A 16,184-nucleotide genomic window follows, 5' to 3' on the forward strand; every position below is an offset into this window, starting at 1 on the left:
AATAGCTGAGGAGCCCCCAACTGGATCAGGCCCTCTGGATAAGTGAGACAGTTGATTAACTTGAACTGAATGTAAGAAGGACCTCCACCTATCAAAGGGATTCTTTTGGGGCTGGAAAGATGGCTCAGTAAGAGCACTTACTGTTTTTCTAGAGGGCCAGCACTTGGGTCAGGTGACTCATGACAGCTTGCAACTCCAGCTCCAAGGGATCTGACACCTCTGGCCTCCAGCCCACATGTACATGGACACACACACACACACACACACACACACACACACACACACACACGGTGGGGGAAGGGGAGAATTAAAAGCAAAATAATTTTTAAAAGGATTCTCTTTTGCTGAGGATGTCAGTCTCCTACCAGAAAAATGGCATAACAGATGGGTGACAATCTGGACACCAAATTGTCCCCTGTGGTGCGCAAACCTGACTAACTGTCCTCAGCAGCCCTGTTCTAAGTGCCCTCTGGTGAACGTTTTATTTGACAGAAGTTTCAGATTCCTTTGTTCAGAATTTTCTTTGCTAGATGCTGCTGCTACCATCAGAGAATATATAGTCTAGCTTTTGCTCTTTGGAAACAGGTGGGGAATGCCTTCAATAATTGGAAATCCCGCCTAGAGCTTGATACCATCGCATCTAAACCAGCTAGTGATCACGTGTTCCAAGTGGACAACTTTGAAGCTCTGAAGACCATTCAGAACCAGCTTCAGGAAAAGATCTTTGCCATTGAAGGTGAGCCAGCCCAGTGCAGACCAGCAGTTCCTACTTAGCATCCTCACCCCAGCTTCAGCTCTTCCCCTGACACTTGGGTCTGACTTGCTCCCTTCCTTTGAGAGAAGCAAAGCTAGATTTTTGTCTCTAATTATCAAATCTAGGCTATAGGAAGATTAAACTGAAGCATGGTGGATTCAAATCCTACACAATAATTTTCCAAAAATGTGTGTGTGCTGTGAGCCCTGATTTCCTGGCATGGCTCCTCTGCCTCGAATAGTGTGTGGTACATAGAAAGTGTCTAATAAATATCTATCAAGTACATTTACAAATTAGAGACTTTGTTTTTGAGGTAGAGTCTCATCTTGTAGCCTATGATAATTTGGTAATCTCTTGCCTCAGCCTCTTTGTGCTACAACATCTGACCACATTAGGGCATTTCATGTATAATCTGGATGATGGCTTCTGTGGAAAAGTTGGGAGGTTAGATACCTGGAGAATGCTATTCTTTCTTGAGAAAAGGAAGGTCGCCGAAGGCCTGCCATGCACGTAAGGTGCATGTGTTCAACATGGGAGCCTCCCTTTGTCTGGCAATGATAGCATTTGAGGTTTTGGGTATTTGGTCCACGCTTTTTTGCTTGCTTTAATGCAGAAAATTTTCTTCCTTGTAGGCACTCAGACAGGAAGTTCCAGCTCTTTTGAGCATGAGATGTCTCAAGAGGGCTTCAGTGCTGCCATCACCTCTGTGAGTGGTTTAAACTGGGGGTGAAGATGGGGCACAAAGAGGAAGAAGAGGCGCAAGGGTTGGGGAGCTTTTCTCTGTGGCAGGTCCTCATGGGGGGCTATTTGACAGGCATCACTGGCCCTTTCTTTCCCCGCTCTCAGTCCCGTTATGCTTCTATCCCCAGAGTGGTCCCTTGCTGGGCACTGTGGGGAGCTTTGACTGGGCAGGTGGAGCCTTTCTGTACACATCGAAGGACAAAGCCACCTTCATCAACACAACCCGAGTGGATTCAGATATGAATGACGCTTACTTGGGTAAGTGAGGAGGGCCGGAGCTGCTCTCGGAAGGGGTCAAGATGTGATGTCACTCAGCTGACATGGATGCTATTGGCTTTTCTATTGGCCCTTGGGACAGCTGTAAGGATTAAAAAAAATCTAAATTAAGTTTGGTTATGTTCATAATAGCGCAACACATCAGGCAGGCATAGGGCTGCTCTATTGCCCCACTTAACACTGGGCCTGCATTGTGGAAAGGAGGGCCAGATCTTCAATGGAAAACACTCTGCCTATTGAAAGCATTCTTTTTAGGTTATGCTTCTGCGGTCATCTCGAGGAGCCGGGTCCAAAGCTTGGTTTTAGGGGCACCTCGATATCAGCATACTGGCCTGGTGGTGATGTTCAGACAGAATTTCAATGCCTGGGAGCCCCACGCTGATATCAAGGGCAGTCAGGTAAATATAGAGTGTGTGAAGCAAAAACATGCAGAAGTGCCTAGGAACTGAGATTCTAGGGTAGATCAATGACATGTATGGCAGTCTTTGGGATGCTTTATGTTAGAGAGTCCCAGGTCAGCTTTGCCTCTGAGAATGTCATGCCTTTGGCTTCTCTTTCTTGTGTTGTGGTACTGGGGTTTGAACCCAGGGCCGGGCAAGTGCTTTACTGAGCTATATCCCCAGTCCTACCCTGAGCATTTCCAGAAATGACTAGTAATATTTGACCTGTTTTTTGAACTGCCATTCAGTCAGGACATAACCAATACAGGGACATTAGATATTAAAATACTGAAATCATTCCACGTCTGTTGATGGGCTAAGGTGATAACTGAGACGTGAATTTGATGCCCAGAACCCACATAAAAAACTGGGCATGGTGGCATGCTCATGAGCCTAGAGCTGGCGAGGTGGAGACAAGGGCATCTCCTGGGGTTCCCTGGCCAGCCAGCATACCCTACTTGGTGAGCTCCAGGCCAATGAGAGACTGTCTCAATAAACAAGGTAGACAGTTGCTGAAGAATGTTTTTTTCTTTTGGGCCACCAACCAGCTCCCAAATCATGACACAGAGACTTCTTGGGAGTTATGAGTGCTTGGCCTAGCTTAGGCTCTTTTCCGGCTAGCCCTTTTAACTTAAGTGGACCTGTTTCTCTTTATCCACCTCTTGCCTCGGGGCCTTTTACTTTTCTTTCCTTCCTCCCTTCTGTGTATCTTAATCTCACTCCTCCTGTCTGCTGGCTGCTGCTGCCTGGCTTCTGGCCCCGGTGTCTCCCTTGGTCTCTCCTCCTCCTCCTTCTCTCGTCTTCCTGTGGAGCCTAGATTTCTCCTCTTTAGTCTCTCTACACCAGCCCTGCCTATCCCTTCTCTGCCTCCCTATTGAGCACTTTATTAGACCAATCAGGTGCCTTAGGCAGGCAAGGTGAAACAAATGCAGCACGTCTTTACATAATTAAACAAATGCAGCACAAACAAGTTTAACTCGTCTTTACATTGCTGAACAAATGCAGCATAAACAAATGCAACACACCTTTACACAGTTCAAGTAATATTCTGCAGCATAAACAAATGTAACATCTTGTATAATATTTGAGGGACCAGCCTTAATATTCTACATCCCACGGGCTCAGGAGAGAGAACTAAAAACGGTGAGGACTATTTTCGGGAAATAGAATCTCAGCACACTGAGCTCTATAGTCCACTTGCTTTAATTCCTCTGGCATAACATCCTGTATACACAGTTTCAGTTCCGTTCTTGTGCCTAGCTCCTTTCTTGCCTGACTTCTCTCTATATCTATTGCTCCCTCTAAGTTCTATCTTAATTCTCTCGTCTTAATTCTGCCTCATCTAGGTCCTTTTCATCTTGTTCTTACCCAGCTACTACTTCCCCATCTGACTCTTTCCTCACCTTCCATCTCGTCCTCATTTTCTCTCTGGTCAAAATCCTCCTTATCCCTCTCCGTTCTCGGTCTCTAAGTTCTCCCCAAGTCTCCAGGAGTCCAGTTATAAACCCAGGCAATAGCAATCCCCTGGTTGAGCAAGGCCACCAGGTTTGAATTCTACAGGGTCATAAAGGCAGGTAAGAATTTTCCTCAGGCAGTGACCACCAGGCTTCCAGGGTCAAATGGAGGGTTGATAAGAATCACATACAGGGGCAGTAGTGGTTAATTATCATTTGCAACCCAAAAGGGAAGTGACTAATGGGGAAATAAATTAACTAAAGGCTAAATTCAGGTAATATCTAAGGCGAGGGATCTTATGTGCTCCACTATAGTCTTAAACATGATTGATAGAAAACATTAAGAATCTGTAAGTTGCTAGGTCAATGGGAGAAAATAAAACTGCCTTCATTTTTCCTGTGGCTCCTATCTGTCCAAGATATCTGCTGTTTTTCTGCAGGGTTGGGGAAAGTGCGCTCGGTTGCTAGGCAACCTGTGTACAGCTAGATGCCTCTGGTGATAGTTAAAGGGAGATCTGGAACTAGAGGAAAGATTTGGGAAAGGAGGAAGTTAAGCTTAATTGGCACATCCACCAGGCCATCTCAAATGGGTAGTCCAGATGCTTAAGTCTGTTCTTAGAGAGTACAGAGGTATCTCTGATAAGGTACTTTCCTCCGTCTGGGGATGGACCTGGCCGGATGCTGCCAATGATGATAATTACAGGGAGTCTTGAACTGTAGTACTGGCTGAGCATAGCTGTCAGTGCAGAAGGTTATCTGAATATTTCTAGAAGTGGTTAGGTAAGAAGTTAGGGGTCTACAAAGTTAGTAAGGCTGTAAGAAAGGAGGGTCCGAGCTAAATTGTGTAAAGCTATTACTTAACATCCACCTAACCTAGGTGGTGTCTCCTTGTGGAATTTACCTTAAATCAGGAGACTAGCATGTAGACTGCTATTACTGTTAGTCCTTGAAAGTGGCTAAGGGAGATATCTGATTCCAGAGGAAGCCTTTCCTGAGGCTGTTCTCCAAATACCTTGAATGTGTATGTCCAGAGAGTGATCAGTCCACACTGTTAGCCTTTCTTAGGGAAAAATCAATTGGGAAAACCATGAAGGCACACATGATTTTCATAACAGAAGACAGATGATATGTATAACAAGCCAAGGAACAACAAAAACTCCTTGGAATTTGTCTTCCTCTGGAGGAATTCCTTGATCCCTCCAGGTAGTGACTTTGCCATAACCAGCTGAGTTCTTATGATACATCCTTGCGGTCCGCAGCAGTAACATATCATTGCTTAGTTAAAACAATATTGTTCAACAAATGACCCCTGAGGTTGCCCTCTGGCTTACACACGCGCGCACACACACACACACACACACACACACACACACACACACACACGTGCCCCCATATACATTAAAATACTGAAGTAATTCCATATCTGTTGATAACTGGCTGTGTGGCTCAGATGGACCAACTGATGTCAGAGTCTGTGGGGAAATGGGAGAGACCCAGAATTACCAAAACAGTCTTGAAGAAGGAGACCACTTCCCAATCCCAAATTTACAAGACCAGGTATGGTAGTGCACACAGAAGATCTTAGTATTTGAGAGGATGAGGCAGGAGGACCGTATGTTTGAGGTCAGACTAGGCTACATAGTGAGTTCTGGGTTAACTTTGCCTTTATTGTTTGAGACTCAGCCTCAAAACCCCAATAAAACAACAGCAAAACCAATCACACACCTCCAGTGTACAAGTAGACAGAGACGAAGAGGAGGTCAGTTGTTGCCAGTGGACGAAGTGGGGGAGACCCTGGGAATGACTGTCCAATGTAAGTTTTCTTTCTGGGGCCAGTGTTCCAGCTTTAGAGCTCATGGTTACAAAACATAAATACACTAAACATTATTAAATTTTGTGCTTTAAAACAGAGAATTTATGTTATGTAAACCATTTTGAAAAAACTCAATGTAATTCGTCATAACAACAGGGTATAAGAGATGTGTAGTCACCTTAGTAGATACAGAAATAGAACCTGGCTGACTCTGACATTTTTTTCACAATTGAGAACCCACTGAGTACATTTAGAATTGACTGGGGTAGGAGTCTAGTTCCATTCTTTTGCACACAGTTTCTCAAGTGATAACATTTATTAAATGAATGTTCACTTTATGTGTCTCCTTGGGGTCTTTGTTGAAAATCTGTTACCTGTGAGAATGTGGATTTCTGGGTTGGTTCTGCATCCATCCCCCCTGGCTTATTGTTATTTATATTCTGATTTCATGCTGTTTTGATTACAGAAGCTTTTTTTTTTTTCATAGATGTAGATGGAAGTTTCTGTCCTGCCATCAACTCCCAAGATAAACATACTGAGACTTAATACTACTTATAAGTGCTTGGCCAATAGCTCAGGCTTGTTACTAGCTAGCACTTACAACTTAACCCATTTCTATTAACCTATGTGCTGCCCCAAGGCTTGTGCTTTTTACCTCTATCCCATTTTGTGTTCCAATTCGTTCTCCATCTGGCTTGCAACTCTCTGACTCTGCCCTTCCTTGTCCCATCATTTACAGTTCGGCTTTCTCGCCTAACTTTATCCTGTTCAGCTATTGGCCAGTCAGCTTGTTTATTAAACCAATCATAGCACACACACACACACACACACACACACACACATATACATATATATATATATACACACACACACACACACACACACACACATATATATATACACACACACACACACACACACACACACACATATATACACACACACACACACACACACACACACATATATATATATACACACACACACACACACACACACACACACACACACATATATATATATACACACACACACATTTTGAGTCAGGATCTTCCTATTCAGCCTGGGTTGTCTGTGATGATGATCCTCTTATCTCTGCCTCCCAAGCTCTGTGATTATAGGTATGTGCCTCCATACCAGTACGGCAGACCTATAGGATTGTAGTACCTTCATCTTTCTTCTTCGGCCTCAAGATTGTTTTGATATTTGGGGCTTCTTTTAATTTCTTATGAATTTTAGAATTTAAAAGAATATATTTATTAAAACTGCCATTTTATTTCAATGTAGACTAATTCTTCTAATTCATAAACATGGGATGTCTTTTTATTTTTTATGTTCTTTTCTATCTCTTCTCAATATTTTATATTTTTCATTCTAAAGAGCCTCCATTCTGTGATTCAAATCATTTCCAGTTTTTTTAATCTTTTTTTTTTTTTTTTTTTGAGATAATGTCAAGTTCCCCAGGTTGGCTTGGAACTTTTTTTGTAGCTGACAGTGACCTTGAACTTCTCATCCTCTTGCCTCTTCCAAGTGCTGGTATTATAGGCGTGTATCACCAGGATTATGGTCATGTACTACTAGGATTACAGGCGTGTACCACGAGGATTATGGTCATGTACCACCTGGATTATGGGCACGTACCACCTAGATTATGGTCATATACCACCAGGATTACAGGCGTGTACCACCAGGATTATGGACATGTACCACCAGACTCCACTGGTAAGGTGCTGGAGTTTTCTCCATGCTCAGTGAGCACTTTATCTTCTGAGCTGTATCTACAGACCTTTTGTTAATTTAAAAAAATTATTAAATGTGTGGTTTGTGTAAGTGTGTTCAGATGCCCATGGAGACCATGGATCCTAGGAGATGCTCTGGAACTAGAGTTACAGGTGGTTGTGAACTGTCCAGTGAGGGTGATGGGAACGGACCTCAGTTTCCTGTGGAACAGCAGCAGGTGCTTTTAACTGCTGATCCACCTCTCCAGCCCTAGGCCTATCACTGTTTGGATGGCTGTTGTAAATGGTATTAGTTTCTTCAAAATTGTTTTCTGATGGTTCACTATTGGTACCTAGAATGCTGCTGCTTTTGTATGTTGATTCTGTATGCTTTAACTTTACCAAATCATGTGTTCTAACAGTATTTCTGATAGAGTCGAGGACAATGTCTCTAAGTTTTGCTTCCTCCTGTCTTGTCTAGATGCACTCCTTTCTGTCTCCTGCTTAATTTCCATGCCTTAATTTCTGGCTTCTTATACTGTGTTGAGCAACAGTGCTGTTCAGATTTTACAGAAAACAGTTTCAGTTTCTTACCACTCAGGGTGGTGTTTGCTTTTGGTTTGTCATAGATTGTGTGTGTGTGTGTGTGTGTGTGTGTGTGAACTCACTCTGTAGACCAGACTGGCTTTGAACTCAGAGATCCACCTGCCTCTGTCTCTCGAGTGCTGAGATTAAAGGTGTGTGTCACCACTGCCCACCAAATTATTTTTGTAACTAATTTATTTAGAATTTTTATCATGAAGAAATGTTGAATCTTATAAGATGGTTTTCTTGCCTGCCCTGAAATGATCACACAACTTTTCCTGTTTGGTCTAGAGATGTGATACATCACTTTATTGGTAATACAATTTCCTCCACCTCCTACCCTTCTTCCTCTTCTCCTCTTTTCCTCTTTTCTTTTTTATGCTTCATCTCTTCCCTCCTTTGCAGTATAGCTTCATGAACACTCTGCAGATACACCACCACCTCTCTTCTATGTCACCGGACCCAGAGTACCATTTGGAAATGTGGTGTTAGGTTGACTCCATTAACACTTTATTTAGAATTTTTTTTGCAGCTATATTCACGAGGGGTGCAGTCTGTGTTTTCTTTTTGTTGTGTGCTTGTCTGGCTTTAGTATTAGTGTAATTCTGGCTTTATAAAATGACTTTTGAACTATTCCCTCTCTTTTGAGCTTGGGATAACTATAGTCCTTTTACAGATGGAAGCTCAGGAGTTCAAGGCCAACCTGAGCTACGTGAGACTCCACCACCCTCAACTCCAATAACTGATGCTCTTTAACTCTTTATGGAATGGAGCAGTGAAGTGAACCATGGGTTTCTCTTTGTCTTTGGGAAGTCTTTTTTTTTTTTTTTTTTTTAAATTACTGATTCACTCTCATTCCAAATTATTGGTCTGTTCAGGTTTTGCTGCATGGGAGTCCCTTGATGAACTGTCTTCTCCGTTGTCATGATTCTGTCTCGAAGGCGGACTGACATGAGGCCCGCTTTGCCTGAGAGGAGTCTGTGGCGTCCTTCTCTTCCACGGTCTTTGTTCATGGAGCAGCCTTTTTCTTCTTCCTTCACTTTCAAGCTACGCCCATAAATCTACACCTAAAGGTCTAATTTAGGTAGCCAGTACTGAACTTAAAAACCATCCAATCAGGCCTGGAGAACTGGCTCATCAGTTAAGAGTATTCATTGCTCTCACAGAGGACCGGTTTGACTCCCATCACCCACACGGGGCTCACAACAATCTGTAACTCTGGTTCAGCGGGTGTCTAATGTCCTGTCCTGGCTTCCATAGGCACCAGACACACATCTAGTACACAGACACACACAGACAAAACACCTACATACATAAAATAATCTAACAAGCAAAACAAAACAAAAACTCCGAACCCACTCATGTGTTCCATGCTCTGGTTAAAGAGTGTGGTTGACTTGTACTTGGCACAGTGTTGGTGAACACTCCTGTGTTGTTTACCGTCTTCTGTTCTGTAGTTCTTGCCCTCCATTCTGTTTCTTATTGTCTTGTTTGCCTTTGATCATTTTTTATAGTTATATATTTTGATTTCTTTCTTCTTTGTGCTTCTGACACAGATTTTTCTCTGCGTATATGAGGCTGACATAAGACATCTTATAGTTAGAGCAGTCTATTTTTAATGGATGACAATTTCATGCACCTTAAAATAAACTACTCATTAACAGCTTCCTCCACCACTTTTTATGTTGTTATTGTCACAATTGATGAACTAATATTCAACAAAAGTGCAAAAAATGTAATGGAGAGACTTTTCAGCGAATGACAGTGGAGCTGACAATCCAAAGCAAACCATTTCATCACACATCATATGAAACGGATCCAAAGAACAGTCAATTTCTTATGAGATTTAACATCCAACACTGGCAGTGCAACTAAGCATTACTGAGGAGAGATGGAGACAGATATTCACATGGAAATCTTTGTGCAAATGCTTGCCATTGCTCTCTTACTAATCATGCCAAACTGGAGACAATCTGGATGCCCTGAGCTGGAGGATGGAATAGCAAACTGTGACATGCCCCTGTAGTGGGGTGCTCACCAGCAATAGGGGTGGGTTACTAATGTATACAAACAATATGGATAGATTTCAGGTGAATTATTCCAGGTGAAAGGCAAAGTCTAAAGAGTCTTCATACTAGGGAAGCCATTCTTACAGCATAGAAAAGAACAGCTTGGACAGGAACAGAAAACACATCTGTGCTTTCTGGGGACTCCCAAGGGGTAAGAAGCCAACTGTGAGGCGCCATGAGGGGTTCCTTATCCTGATGGTGGTCAGGACTATATGACTAGATGTTTGTCAAAACTCTAAAACTATATACTAAAACAGTTGAATTTTATTTTATGCAAAATTTACCCCCAATAAACCTGACCTAAAAAACGCCATTGACTTCAGAACAAAGCTGCAGTGCCTTCCCTGGGTGGTCAGTGAGTCTCCTGCAATGGCGTGGGGGGGTGGGGCAGAGACTGGTGTCCTGAATCCTCCATGCTTTTCCTTCCTTTTCTGGTTTGAAACTTGTAGTACATGCCTGTCTAACTGTTCCTTGCTCTTCTCTCTACATTGCTATGCTGAGAGTCCTTGAAGGCACTGAGTCTGCTACCCAGTCTTGAGCTCAGCAAACAAGTCTTTGTTGAATGAATAAGTGGATGATAAACAGCTGAGTTCTATGGATATATGCTGCATGCTTACATTGAGCATATTAAAAAGCCATTTTTTTTCCTGGTAGGTTAACACAAAACTTTCTGGGTAGCAAGTTTTTCAGTACTAGGGACTAAACTACTCAGCACTTCAAGAATATAGGACAAGTAATTTACCACTGGGCTATACCTCCAGCCCTTGTAATTGTGATTTTAATCCAATCGTATAGATTATGGCTAAACTAGACTTTATCCTTTCTCCCTACAAAAAATTCTAATCTAAAAGGGTACCATGTCTACTCTTCTAGATATTGTATTTTGTGTTCTCCAATGTATCATTTTCTTTGCTGCCTTAGTAATTTCTCTGAAATACCATTTGGATTAAATCCAAATTTACTGCTCACTGACTTAATGATATACTCCTCTAGCTAGCAGCATATTCAATTGATTGGGCTGGGAATGTAGCTCAATGGTTGACCAGTTGCCTAGCATGCCTGAAGTCCTGGATTTCATCCTTGACATTCTCTCTCTCTCTCTTTCTCCAAATGTATCATGAATCATGTCTTGGTCACTGTTCTGTTGCCATGAAGAGGTACTACAACCACAATGATCTCATAAAAGAAAGCGTTTAACTGGGAGCTGGCTTACAATTTTAGAGGTTTAGTCCATTGTCATCACGGTGGGGAACATGGCAGCACTCAGGTCTCTAGAGCAGTAAGAGACAGCAACATCTTGATCTATTGGCTGAGACAGAGAGAAAGAAACACCGGGCCAGGTGTGGGCATTTAAAAACCTCAGGGCTGGAGAGATGGCTCAGAGGTTAAGAGCACTGGCTGCTCTTCCAGAGGTCCTGAGTTCAATTCCCAGAAACCATATGGTGGCTCACAGCTATCTGTAATGAGATCTGGTAGCTTCTTCTGATGTACAGTCAGAACACTGTACATATAATAAATAAATCTTAAAAAAGGAAAGAAAGAAAGGAAGGAAGAGAGAAAGAAAGGAAACCTCAAAACCCTCCATGTATAGTGGTGCACGGGGTGGAGTTGGAGGAGGGATCTCTGTGTTGCAGGCAGATCTCTGGGTGTTCAAGACCAACCTGGCCTACAAAGTAAATTTCAGGACAGCCAGGGCGACACAGAGAAACCCTGTCTTGAAACAACAACAAACCAAGAAGAAAACCTCAAAATCCACCCCCAGTGACACACTTCTTTCAACAAAGCCACACCTCCTAATCCTTCTAATACTATCAGAGTTCTATTCTCTGGTGACTAAGCATTCAAATATATGAGCCTGTGGGGGCCATTCTTATTCCAACCACCACAAGTCATATACAAAACCGTATCTTCTCCACATGATTTTCCCCAGTAGTCATGATCTGGTTCTTCTCCCTCTTCTTTTCAAGACAAGTTTTACGATCTATCCCTATGCAGCCTTGAACTCCTGATCTTCCTGCCTCTGCCTTTTGAGTGCTGCCACCATGTCTGGCTATGGACTTCTTCATAGACAGGAGACTCCCAGGCTCTTCATAGGTGGGAAGAGGAATGTGATCTTTGCCCTTTCTCTTTCAGATCGGCTCTTACTTTGGGGCCACCCTCTGTTCTGTGGACATGAATGGTGATGACAATACCAACTTGATCCTCATTGGGGCCCCTCATTTCTACGAGCAGACCCGAGGAGGCCAGGTGTCAGTGTGTCCTTTCCCTAGGGGGGTGAGTGATGGGCCGGGTGGGGCTGGGTGGGAGGTGGACGGCTGCCAGGGCTTTGGGTCTGTCACTGTTTCTGTTTCGCAGCGGGCACAGTGGCGGTGTGAAGCTGTTCTCCGTGGTGAGCAGGGCCATCCCTGGGGTCGCTTTGGGGCAGCTCTGACAGTGCTGGGAGATGTGAATGGGGACAAGTTGACAGATGTGGCCATCGGGGCCCCAGGAGAACAGGAGAATCAGGGCGCTGTCTACATTTTTCATGGAGAATCAACAGTCAGCATCAGTGTCCCTCACAGCCAGGTAAGTCCCCACTGACCTCGCATAGCACTGACTTGTGTGATCTGGAGCCTCTGATTTAACTGCCGGATCAGCTTTGCTTCACCTTAAAACAGTAACGCCCTTCACAGATGATGCCTCAGGGAGTCTCCAGGCTAGATGAACTCCCTGTAATGGTGGGCGACGTCCTGGGGTACCCACACTCTACTTTGTCCTGAGACCTGAGACTGTAGAGGGCAAGCCGCAGGTGTGAGGATGTTAAGTGCTCAGCATGGCCGTGGAGCTGCAGTTAGGCCGTTGGAGAGATGTATGATAACGCTGTCCATTGTGCAGCTCCTTCCTCTGGCCCCGTTCCGGCCGAGGGACCAAGAGTTCTGTTCTCCCCAGACATGTCCCTGTTTTAGGACCAAAAATCTCATGTCATAGGAAATCCCTACAGTTGGACACTTGACAGAATCCCACTGATCCTAGGGCTTTCTATGGCATTCCTGAGTTGGGCTTAAAATTCTGCTATTACTATATTAAAAGTCTTTGTGTGTTGCATGCATGTGTGCATATGTGTGTATATGTCTGTGTGTTAAGAGACTGATGGCAGAATACTCTACTCTTTTCAATCACTTCTCCACCTTATCCCCCCACCCCCCTGCGCGCTTTTTGAGACAGGGTCTCACTATGTAGCCTTGGCTGGCCTGGAATGCACTATGCAGACCAGGCTAGCTTCCAAACTCATAGAGATCCATCTGCTTCTGCCTCCTAAGTGCTGGGATTAAAGGCTCAGTCTCTTTCTTCATTTTTTTTAAAGTCAGTTAACTCCATATTTTTAAAAAAGATTTATTATTTATTTATTAATTTATTATGTATATTAATGTTCTGCCTGTATGTATGCCTGTAGACCAGAAGAGGGCGCCAGATCTCACTGCAGATGGTTGTGAGCCACCATGTGGTTGCTGGGAATTGAACTCAGGACCTTTGGAAGAACAGCCAATGATCTTAACCCCTGAGCCATCTCTCCAGCCCTCTTCATATTTTTGATGCTTTTAAAATTAAGTTTTATTTTAAAGATTTGTTTTTATTTGTGTGTATGGCTTCGTAAGTTTATGTTCACCAACATGCCCACAGAGGTCAGAGGGCAGTGGATCCCTGGAGCTGGAATCAAAAGCAGTTGTAAGCTGCCTGATGTGGGTGCCAGGAATCAAACCCAGGTCCTCTTCAAGAGCAGTAAGTGCTCTTAAGTGCTGAGCCATCTCTCCAGCCCCCAAATTAGTTTTTTTCTTTGACATTTTCATAATATATACAATACATTCTGAGCTCTCTCGCCCCCCACCCCTCCCCTTCTCTCCTCCTTCTAGTCACACTCATGTGTTTCTGTTTTGATGTGAGACGCACTAAGGTTAACCAGGGCCATCTATGTGACCATTGTGGCAATATAGCATGTGCCCTAATAAACTTGCCTGAGGGTTGGAGGACACAGCCACCCACTAGATTAGACATAGAGGCCTGGCAGTGGCGGCACGCACCTTTAATCCTATCACTCAGGAGGCAGAGATCCTCTGGATCTCTGTGAGTTCAAGGCCACAGTGGGCTACATGAGATTGAATCAGTATAGGAGAGAAACAGAGCCAGGCAGTGGTGAAACACACCTTTAATCCCAGGAAGTAAGATGGCAGGGCAGAGAAAGGTCTATAAGGCATGAGGAAACAGGAACTCGCTCTCTTTAGTTTGAGGATTTTGTAGAGGTGAGAACTAGTGGCTGGCTCTGTCCTCTGATCCTCAGGCAAGTTTATTAGGGTACACAATGTATTACCACAGACCATGGGGTTGGAGCCCCCACTGGCACCTGGTTAGGCTCACCATGCTCATTGATGGCTGTAGCTCCATCATTTCCAGACTCCATCAGTGAACTTGTTCAGTAGAGGGCATGGCAGGCCCTCCTAAGCTGCTTCTCCATTGGTGATTGGCTATCGACAGGCCCATTCTTGTTTGGACTCAGTGTTGGTGTATTTGCATTGAGTTCATTATTGGAATGGTTGCATCATTCCCAGAAGAGGATGTTTCATAGCTTTTCTTTCTATTTTCTGGTGCTTATATTCTTTCCAAGTCCCCTTCCATAATATTTCTGCAGCCTTAGTGGGGGAGGTCATATAAATTCAGTTTTTAAATTGTATGTGGAGGTTGTGGGACAATGTGTGGGTCCCGAGGATTGAACTCAGGTCATCAGGCTTGGCAGCAAGTCCCTTTGCCTGCTGAGCTGTCTCACTGGTCCTCCACCTTATCTTTTAAGGGACTCTCCTGAACCTGGAGCTTGCTGGTCCAGCTACAGTGGCTAGCCAGTGAGTTCCCAGAATCCATCTGTCTCCACCCTCTAATACTGTCATTACAGATGTAGCACCATGTTCAGCCTTAGTGTGGGTGCTTGCTTGGGGTCTGAACTTAGGTCTTCACACTTTGTGCAGCAAGTGTTAGCCTCTGAGCTAGCTGTTTCCCAGTCCTATCCTGAAATTCTTAGTAGAAATTAAGCATCTCACTGTGTAGCTCAGGTTGGCCTTAAGCTCAGCTGTGTAGCCCACCCAGGCTGGAGATTCTCCTGCCTCAGGCTTTTGGATGTGGGGATTACAGTTGAGAGCCACCAGGCTTGGCTAATGACAGTTTTGGATAATCGAACCCAGCATCCTTCTCTTATGCTGCATCTTCAAATTAAGTAGCTCACTCCGATGATGGGTCATCCTGAACCCTGGCCCCAGAACTGGGCTCCTCTTTAGAGACTCTGTCATTGCCATGTGAATTTCCTGCCTGTGGGGTCCTTGCAGTATTGGCCTGCCTTGACCATGCTATGTTCTTCCCCAGCAAGCTCAGGCCATGTGGTCTCTCAGTCTCTGGTCTCTAGTTTTTTTCCAGTCTCATACTTTCTTCTATCCCTTAAAATTTTTTTTTATTGTGTTAAAAATGCTCAAATACTTGACCACCCACCCCTCTTACAGGACTTCAAATATATATTCTCACACTTGTCCTGTTCTAGCAGCTTCTAGGCACTGGTCTGCAATCCTCCATGTTTGCCTCCTCCCTGAGTCCCTGGAAACTGCCATGCTCTGCTTGCTTGTATGATTTGATTAATTTAGACAACTCCTGTGGTGCAATGATTTGGCCTTTTGTGTCTGGCTTATTTCAGTAGAACAATGTCCTCTAGGTTCATTCCTATTGGCACAGATGACAGATTTTCCTTTTTATTCTTTTTGAAATAAGGGATGGATTGTATTCCATTATAGATAAATGTCAATGTTGGGGTGACTTCTTGTCAGCCATGGTGTATGCAGGTTATTCCTGTTCTTGGCTTTTATGAATGGTGTGGCAATGAATGCGGATGTGCTCAACATCCCTTTAAGATTCTTATGCTGATTCTTTTGAATGAAATTTCAATGTGGGATTTCTGCATCATGTGACAGTTCTAAAAGCCTGGAAAACATACAGTTTGTTTCTCTGTGCTTGACTTATTTTGCTTAGCAGGATCATTTTTATTTTCATTTATCACTGCAAGTGACCTGGATCTCACCAGTTTGGCTAGTCTAGCTGGCCAGCAAGCCTGAAGGATCCATGTGTCTCTGCCCTCCAGTGCTGGGTACAGACTCACATGACCAGTTTTTACACAGTGCTAGAGATCCAGGTTCTCATAGCTTTGCCCACCGAGACTTCATTCTCTCGCCATTTATTTATTTATTTATTTATTTATTTATTTATTTATTCATCCATCATTCATTCATTCATTCATTCATTCATTCATTCATTCTGAGACAAGGTC

General features: G+C 43.7%; 1 protein-coding gene across 1 annotated transcript in view; it reads left to right on the forward strand.

The window, feature by feature from the left end:
• The window catches only part of Itgam (integrin subunit alpha M), a 54,492-nt gene that overhangs the window by 21,938 nt on the left and 16,370 nt on the right, over window positions 1-16,184 (forward strand). The window contains exons 9-14 of the mRNA XM_036194415.1: window positions 586-736; window positions 1,387-1,460; window positions 1,624-1,753; window positions 2,027-2,169; window positions 11,984-12,124; window positions 12,206-12,415. Of these exons, the coding sequence (XP_036050308.1) occupies window positions 586-736; window positions 1,387-1,460; window positions 1,624-1,753; window positions 2,027-2,169; window positions 11,984-12,124; window positions 12,206-12,415 (849 nt within the window). The remainder of the gene's footprint in view (window positions 1-585; window positions 737-1,386; window positions 1,461-1,623; window positions 1,754-2,026; window positions 2,170-11,983; window positions 12,125-12,205; window positions 12,416-16,184) is intronic.

This window comes from Onychomys torridus, chromosome 1, assembly GCF_903995425.1.
Source record: "Onychomys torridus chromosome 1, mOncTor1.1, whole genome shotgun sequence".
Taxonomy (NCBI): domain Eukaryota; kingdom Metazoa; phylum Chordata; class Mammalia; order Rodentia; family Cricetidae; genus Onychomys; species Onychomys torridus.